Source organism: Corapipo altera, unplaced genomic scaffold, assembly GCF_003945725.1.
Source record: "Corapipo altera isolate COAL_440 unplaced genomic scaffold, ASM394572v1 285, whole genome shotgun sequence".
Classification (NCBI taxonomy): domain Eukaryota; kingdom Metazoa; phylum Chordata; class Aves; order Passeriformes; family Pipridae; genus Corapipo; species Corapipo altera.
This window is the reverse complement of record NW_020885135.1, coordinates 34,262-42,192: the sequence shown is the minus strand read 5'-3', so window position 1 is coordinate 42,192 and position 7,931 is coordinate 34,262. Positions and strand designations below refer to the sequence as shown.

Genomic DNA, 7,931 nt, shown 5'->3' with positions numbered 1-7,931 from the left:
CCCCCAACTTTATTACCGGGGACCCCCAACTTTATTACCGGCGCCCCCGCGGTCCCTCAGCCGTCCGGCGGGGCAGCCAGGAGCCTGCACAGCGGGGAGTTCTCCAGCTGCCGGAAGGTCCTGGAGCCTGGGCCGGGCGGGAAAGCTCCGTTAGTCCCCGTTACCCCCCGTTCCCGGACCCCCGCCCGCCCCGGGGGTCCCTCTTACCGAGGCGCTCCGAGAGGCCCCGCAGGCAGCGCCGGCTCTCCTCGCTGAAGGCCGTCAGGAGCGCCCCTGCCTGGCACAGCTCGTCCAGCTGCGGAAACACCGCCGGACACGGCCCCAAGTGAGCCCAAAGTGACCCAAACCCGCGCGGTTTTGCCCCAGGAAAGCAGGGCCGGACTCACCGCGAGCTCCACGGAGCGCAGCACGGGGCCCTGGTCCAGGAGCAGGTGGGAGTAGTCGGGTTTGGAGCCCAGCACGGCGCTCTGGGAGCTGGGCAGGGCCGGGGGGGGCCCGGCGGGGTTGGCCCGGAGGGTCTCCAGGAGCCTGCGGGACCCCAGGGGGGTGGGATGAGTGAAAAGGGCCCAAAATGGTCCAAAATGGCCCAGATTGGGGGTTTGGTGCCCGGGGGGGGCAGCCCCCCCTCACCTGGCGGCCTCCTGGGCGCTGTCCTGGTGCTGCTGCAGGAGCTGGTCCCAGGCCTGGCGCTCAGCAGAGAACCTGCGGGGGACAGAGGGGACAGGTGTGCCCAGGTGTGTGCCCAGGTGTGTGCCCAATGTGTGCCCAGGTACGTGCCAGGTGTGCCCTCTGTGCCCACGTGTGTGACCAATGTGTGCCCAGGTACGTGCCAGGTGTGCCCTCTGTGCCCAGGTGTGACCAGGTGTGTGCCAGGTGTGCCCTCTGTGCCCAGGTGTGTGCCCAGGTACGTGCCAGGTGTGCCCTCCGTGCCCAGGTGTGCCCAGGTGTGTCCAGGTGTGCCCTCTGCACTCCAGGTGTGCACCAGGTGTGTCCCAGGTGTTCCTTTGCACTCCGGGTGTGTCTTGGCTGTTCCCTCTACACTCCCAAGGAAACACCCCTGGAATCCCCTTGGGAATAAATGCCCACCTCCGTGGGGCAGGTGTGCCTTACCTGGCCATGTGCTGCTTCACCTGGGCCACGGGTTCATCCAGAGCCGAGTCCAGGGAATTCCTGAAGCACAGGGAGAGAGTTGGCTCCATGTCAGGGGGACACAACTCCCACCCGAATCCCAAATCATGGAATGGGTTGGGAAAGGCCTGGAAGATGATCCAGTGCCACCCCCTGCCCTGGGACACTTCCAAGGATGGGCCAGCTCATTAAAATGTTAAATTAACCCAAATCATGGAATTGTTGAGGCTGGAAAAGCCTCTGAGACCTTCAAATCCAACACTGCCAAGGCCACCACTGAGCCGTGTCCCCAAGTGCCACATCCACAGGTTTTTTGGGCACTCCCAGGGAAGTGACTCCACCCCTTGCCCTGCTCAGCTTGTGCCAGGGCTGGGGACACCTTTAATGAAGGGATTTTCCCTAAAATCCGACCTGATCCTGCCCCCAGGATGAGCCCTCACCCCTCGGGATCCTCCACGCAGTCCCGGAGTGTCCCGTCCTGGTTCAGCCTCTGCACCAACCGCCCCAGCTCCGCCGACACCGCCTGCACTGCGGGGGAAACCAGGGAACAACCGGGATCAAACCCTGCTCTGGAAAACCAGGGCAGCCAGAACCCCCCAGGCCCTGCCCTCAGCCTCCCCAGAAGCCATTCCAAGTTCCTGGTTCCGTCGGTTTTAAGGATTTAAGGAAGGAATAATCAAACCCCCGAGGTCACCGCCTGTCTTGGGGCCTCCGTTCGTGGTTCCGTTTCCTGCTCTTGAAAAAACCTAATTCCCAAATTTTCGGGGTGCCCACCCCTTCCAGGAGTCAGATAATGTTAACTGTGAGGGGATCCCAGGGAAGAATCCCTGCTTTTAAGTCTGAAGTGACCCTTTCTGATGCAACAGTCCCAGCTCACCCTTGGCAGCAAAAGCCTCGGGGCTGAATCCCTTCCTCTGCCTCAGGACCTGCTCGAGCTTCTGGGCAGTAAACTGGGGAAAAAAGGGGAGAAAACAGGTTTTATCCAAGAAAAATAAGGAAGGTCAGCTTTTATCCCCATCTCCTGACAAAGGGAAGTCAGCTTTTATCCCCGTTTATAACAAAGTTTGTGGGAGGAGAAAGGAATCCCCCCATTTGAGGAGCCAGTAAAGCAAACCCAATGTGCATTTGGGGGGAAAAAGGGAAAATAAATCCCTAAAAAAAAAATAATACCTGGAAACAGGAGAGGATGAGCTTGGAGAGACGTTCGCTCTCAGGCAGGTCCAGGCTAATGGATTTGCTTAGCTCTGAAAAATCAGATTAAAGTTGGTTAGGAATAATTAAATTCACAGAAAAGGGTTGGAATGAGCTCAAAAGTTCCCAAAAGCTGTTGTTGGACAGAAATGGGGGGGTGCAGGACACAGAAGGAGCAGGGGAAAGGGAGCAAAACGGGAGAAAGAAAGGGAGAAAGGGGGGAAAAAGAAAAGGAGAAAACGAGGAAAAAGAAAGGAAGAAAAAGGGGAAAAAGAAAGAGGAACAGTCACGTTTAAGGATCAGGACTTGGGGAATAAAAAGGCAGGAGCTGCAAAATCCTCCTGAACAGAAGCCCCAGCACAGCATCTCCACTGACCCTCAGATCCCTCCCAGGCCACTTCCCAGGGGGCTACGGGCAGGTTTTAATGAGGAGTAGCCCAGTGAGGCCCCAGTGAGGCCGTGGGGCACCCACCAGGGATGTCCTGGTGCACGGGGGGCAGGGATTTGCGGCGCTTGCTGCCCTTGAGGCTGGAGCGGCACCAGGAGCGACGTTTGCCCTGGGGGGTGGCGATAAGGGGGGACAAACTGAAGGAATTCAGGCTCTGCTCCTGCTGGGGGCTGCTCCCCTTCCTCCGGGGGCTGCTCCTGAGGGGGCTCAGCCTCAGCCTGGGGGTGCCCAGGGGTCTCTTCCTGGCAGATGCTCCGGGGGTTCCGCGGTGCTTCGGGACAGCAGGTGGTTTCAGGAAGGGCTCAGCAGCCGCCTTCTTCGCTCCAGGCTCGGGATCTGAGAGAAAAAGAGGCAAAATCAGCACATTAGAGAGGTAAAAAGTGACTGGGGGATGCTGGTGGGGGCCCTTCCTACTTGGGATTTCCAGGGTTCTATGAGATAGGAAAGGGTTTTCCCAAGGAGTCCAGAGAGCTGCACTTGTTCTTTGGGCTTTTATTTTTAACTGGGAGGGGCAGGAGAGTGAGGGGGGATGAGGGGACCGTGGGGAGGGGACAAGGGAGAGGGGGATGAGGGATCAGGGGTGAGGGGGATGAGGGATCAGGGGTGAGGGAGATGAGGGATCAAGGGTGAGGGGGAATTAGGGAACAACAGTGAAGGGGGATGAGGGCAATAGCACTGAGGGGCCCCGAGGGGGGTCCCCACCTCGCAGCTCCCTATATCATCCAACCATCCCCTCCCCTCACCCCCGAGCCGGCGCCCCCCTCCATTCCTCCTCCTCTGCCCCCGTTACCTGCCGCGGCCCCTCCGGGCTCTGGGCGGGCTCCGCCGGGGCAACGCTGAGGGGAAAAACCGTTACGGGGCTGGAAGCGCGGCCGCCCCGCGGCTCCCCCCGGCCGGGCCGAGCCCCTGCAGCGCTCACCTCCCCGTCCGGCCCGCCCGGGGCCCGCGGGGACGGAGGGGCGGCCGGGCCGGGTCCCGCCGCTGCCTCCGGCGGCTCCGCCATGGCGGGAACGCGCCGCCCGCCCTCAGCCCCGCGCGTGCGCGGAGCCCGCCCGGCGCCGGCTGCCCTCACCCGCCGCGCGTGCGCAGAGCCCGATTGGCCTCGCGCGCTCTCTGTGGCGCGTGCGCGGAGCCCATTTCGAACTTCCCGCCCCTCCCGCCTTTCCCGCCTCGCGCTCTTCCTGCCCCTCGCGCCCTTCCCGCCCTTTCCCACCTCACGCCCTTCCCGCCCCTCCCACCTCACGCCATTCTCACCGTTCCCCACCCTTCATGCCTTTCTCACCCTTTTCCTGCCCTTCCTGCCCCTCACGCTCTTCCCCCCTCATGCCTTTCCCTCCCTTTTCCTGCCCCTCATGCTCTTCCCACCTCACAAACCTCTGCTCCCCTATCCCCCCCCAGCCCCTCAAACCTGAGAGAAAAAATCAGGAAAAAAAGTGGAAAAAAAAAAAAAAAGGCTTTGGAAGTTTATTATCTTTGATAAAATCTCAGCTGAAAGGGGCAGACTGTTAACAGCAAATGCACAAACCCCCCTCGTATCCTGGGAGAAATCCCGTGGTTCGGCTGTTTTGTGGTGGTTGGGGGTTTTTTCTTTCTTTTTTTTTTTTTTTCCACTTTTTCACCGGAAAAAGTAAAGCCATTACATTTTCCGACGTTAAATGACACCGATGGAAGGTCCGACCCGCGAGCGACGTCCAGTGAGAGGTTTGGTAAAGCAACGTTCTGATTAATTCACTAAATCAGTTAAGAAAAGCTGAATTTCCTATACAAAATTACAATACAGAGAACATACAATTACAATACGGGGGTTTAACTGTCAGTAACTATTCACCTAGAACAGAAATCCCAGCGTAAAAAACCTGACAGAAATGAAAATAAATCGATTTTCTTCAGCTGTAAAGCTGGAGACAAAACGCCAAGTTCCAAGAGACACTTCTTTTTTTTCAGGTTCTTACCGTAAAATCCACGTTTTTTTATTAAAAAAAACTGAATTTGGTGAGGGAAATGAAGTTGCTTTAAAACAATTTCAGGTCCCGATGGGGTGAAGAACTCGGCGGTGAGAGGTAGAGGTGTCGCTGCAATCACAATCTATTGGTTTGTTCTGAGGTAATTAATTAATTGTGAGTCAACAATTATATTGGCAAAAGAGCAACATTGACTAATTACACTAATGACCTCTCTCCTCTCATCAGTAGGTCCTAAAAACTTAATTAGAGGCGTCGGAGTTGACGCTCCCCGGGTCTCCGGCAGGTGAGGTGATGGATGAGGGGGTGGTGGGGTCCTGCCAGCTGCCATTGGCCTGCGGGGACATTAAAACACAGAGAATTCACATCCAATTTCATTAAACGTGGGGCAGAATCGGCGGGTTCAGGGAACAAAAGCCCATCTTACGTCGAGGCGCTGCGTCGTGTACAGGGGGTTCCCCACGAGCGGGTCGTACCTGCCCGTCTGGTGGATGACGTGGTGCAGGGAATCCATCTGCAAATCCCAGCACATCGGGGCAGAAAAGGGGAAAAAAGGTTCTTTAAACGAGATTTTTTTCAGTAAGAATTTCAACAGGAATAAGAATTTAAGTAACATGTAGGATTTAAATAAGAAAAAAAAGAAGGAAGAACTTCAGTGGTAACTTTAAGTGAGGGTTTCAGTGAGAGGAATTTTAGAAGCAGAATTTTAGATGAAGAACTTGAGAACAAGAATTTCATGAAGGATTTCAAGTTGAGGCTTTAAGGGAGAGTAAGGATTTAAGAACAAGAATTAAAATTTCCATAAGAATTTCCATAAGAACTCTCTGGTTTTGCTGGCAACTGAGCTGTTAATTTGGGTCTCAGTTAATTTTACACGAATGAATCGATTCATCCCAAATCAAGGACAGAAATCTGGGATTTTCCCATTTCTCTCCATGCTGAAACTCCCTGTTTTTGTTTCCCTTACTGACCTGGGACTGCACATTGGCTCCCACAGGAGAGCTCTGGTAGGAGGTCAATGACTGCAGGTTTATAAAGGAATCCCCAGAACTGGTCATCTTAAAAGAGCCAGAGGAAGCTGGGGGGAAAAAAAAACAAATAAAGGAATTTTTATTAAAAAAAAAAAATCAGTTTTAATGAGCAACGAACCCACCAGGAGGGATAAGTGGGATTCTCAGGAGGGATAACTGGGATTCTCAGGAGGGATAACTGGGGTTCTCAGGAGGAATAAGTGGGGTTCTCAGGAGGAATAAGTGGGGTTCTCAGGAGGGATAAGTGGGGTTCTCAGGAGGGATAAGTGGGGTTCTCAGGAGGGATAACTGGGGTTCTCAGGAGGAATAACTGGGATTCTCAGGAGGGATAACTGGGATTCTCAGGAGGGATAAGTGGGGTTCTCAGGAGGAATAAGTGGGGTTCTCAGGAGGGATAACTGGGATTCTCACTAGGGATAACTGGGATTCTCAGAAGGGATAAGTGGGGTTCTCAGGAGGGATAACTGGGATTTGGCAGCCCTGGCTCACCCGAGTTCGGCGTCGAGGGGGAGTTGCCCTGGTTGCCCTGGGCCACCACGTTGGTCGCGTCCACGGCGGTTTTGGCAGCGTAAATATTGGCTTCTTCCTGGAACTTCCCCATGTTCTTCTTGTAGCGGATTCTTTTGTTCCCAAACCAGTTGGAAACCTGGTGGAGACACAGCCTGGGCTGAGCACTGGGGCAAAACAGTCCCTTTTCCACAACATTTGGGATTTTCCAGCAAAGGCGGGGTTTGAAACGAGGCTTGGAGCGAGAAATAACCAAGATTAAACCCTGTTTAAACCAGAGCCTGGCTCAGTTTAAGGGCCAGTAACCAAAACCTGTTGCTAAAAAATGATAAAAAATGATTGAATTACTGTTTGAGGGGGGAAAAAGGTGCCTTGCACTCAGGGAAAGCTGCTCCCACCTGGGACACGGTGATGCCCCCTTTCTTGGCGAGCTCCTCTTTGGCCTCTTCACTGGGGTAGGGGTTGCTCAGGTGTGAGTAAAAATACTCATTCAGCACTTCCGTGGCCTGTTTGCTGAAATTGCGCCGTTTACGCCTAAAAAACACGGAACAAATGAGTCATTTCTATTGAATGGTGTTTTACAGGGACTGGCTGGGGCATCTGGTGGCCTCTTTCCCTCTGAAACACGTTTGGTCGGAAGGAGAACGGGAGGACTGAGGGGATGAAGTTTTTGTTAACTGAACTAAAATTAAATTTATTCACACCAAAATGCCATCCCTGCCCACAGGGACCGGGAACACGGCCCTGCCTCTGCAGTTATATTGTGGAATAAATACATTTATATCTCAGATTCCCAATCTCTGCCCACAGGGACCAGGAATTCCAGCCTGCCCTGGGGCTGTACCTGGCGTCCAGGAATCGGGAGCGCAGGATCATGACGGCCTCGCAGGTGCTCTGCTTCAGCTGCATCTGGATGGTGCTGAACTTGCCGTGGATGATGCTCACCATGCGCTCGATCTCCTTGGGGGAGATGGGCCTGGTCCGGCTCTGCTCCCGCAGCAGGTTCATCACGTGCGTGGTGAACTCGCTGCAGGCCTGGGGACACAGGGATTTGTGGCGGCAGCCCCTGCGCTCGCTGCCCCGGCGCCGAGAGCCCCCCCAAAGCTCCAGAGGAGTCTCTTCAGCTGGATTTTACTCTTTTACAAAACTCCACACAGGTACGAGCCGGCCCTGCTCTCTATTTGAGGTGCACTCCCTCCAGCTCGGCCTTTCCGGAGTCCAGCCTGTCCCTGTCCTGGCCTCAGAGCCCACGGCAAAGGGGGAGGGGAGGGGAGGGGACAAAGGGTCATTTGGGTTGGGAGGATAAAAACTCTTCCATGCAGAAAGATCACCTGTTCATATTTCTCTAGCTCAGAGTGGTAAATCTGTCGGATCTGGGACAGCTTGGCCCTGTAGTCAGAGTGCTCAATGCTATTGTCATTGGGACAGCCACCTGATGCCGCTGCTCCCGCCAGCGCTCCAACTCCTCCTCCTCCTCCTCCTCCTCCTCCTCCTCCTCCTCCTCCTCCTCCTCCTCCTCCTCGGCCTCTTTTCTCCGGCCCGGACACCCCCTCTGCCAGCAGCATGTTATCGAGCCTCATGAGCTGAGCATCCGGCGGGTCCTCCTCCTGGATACCACGGATACTCAACACTGCGGGGACAACAAGATGGGAATTGGGATAAAAT

General features: G+C 55.3%; 2 protein-coding genes across 2 annotated transcripts in view; both read right to left on the bottom strand.

The window, feature by feature from the left end:
- Positions 1-8: 8 nt before the first annotated feature.
- Positions 9-3,783, bottom strand: DSN1 (DSN1 homolog, MIS12 kinetochore complex component). The gene is made up of 11 exons (XM_027670095.1): positions 3,687-3,783; positions 3,558-3,603; positions 2,792-3,103; positions 2,299-2,372; positions 2,006-2,078; positions 1,569-1,656; positions 1,111-1,170; positions 631-702; positions 387-528; positions 208-295; positions 9-127 (listed from the first exon to the last, which is right to left on the bottom strand). The coding sequence occupies exons 1-11, from the start codon at positions 3,768-3,770 to the stop codon at positions 57-59; spliced, it is 1,110 nt and encodes a 369-aa protein (XP_027525896.1). The 5' UTR covers positions 3,771-3,783; the 3' UTR covers positions 9-56.
- Positions 3,784-4,214: 431 nt separating this feature from the next.
- PBX4 (PBX homeobox 4) overlaps positions 4,215-7,931 on the bottom strand; it is an 8,023-nt gene continuing 4,306 nt past the window's right edge. The window contains exons 3-9 of the mRNA XM_027670093.1: positions 7,598-7,896; positions 7,111-7,301; positions 6,665-6,800; positions 6,249-6,405; positions 5,700-5,806; positions 5,156-5,242; positions 4,215-5,063 (exon numbers count right to left, since the gene is read on the bottom strand). Of these exons, the coding sequence (XP_027525894.1) occupies positions 4,971-5,063; positions 5,156-5,242; positions 5,700-5,806; positions 6,249-6,405; positions 6,665-6,800; positions 7,111-7,301; positions 7,598-7,896 (1,070 nt within the window). The 3' untranslated portion in view covers positions 4,215-4,970. The remainder of the gene's footprint in view (positions 5,064-5,155; positions 5,243-5,699; positions 5,807-6,248; positions 6,406-6,664; positions 6,801-7,110; positions 7,302-7,597; positions 7,897-7,931) is intronic.

What these genes read in the sequence shown, in the direction of transcription:
- DSN1 (XM_027670095.1), bottom strand. Translation starts at nt 3,770, where the DNA reads ATGGCGGAGCCGCCGGAGGCAGCGGCGGGACCCGGCCCGGCCGCCCCT. An exon ending in TGCGTGGAGGATCCCGAGGG is followed by an intron (nt 1,171 to 1,568) that starts GTGAGGGCTCAT and finishes CCTGTGCTTCAG; the next exon opens with GAATTCCCTGGACTCGGCTC. An exon ending in GGGCCTCTCGGAGCGCCTCG is followed by an intron (nt 128 to 207) that starts GTAAGAGGGACC and finishes CGCCCGGCCCAG; the next exon opens with GCTCCAGGACCTTCCGGCAG.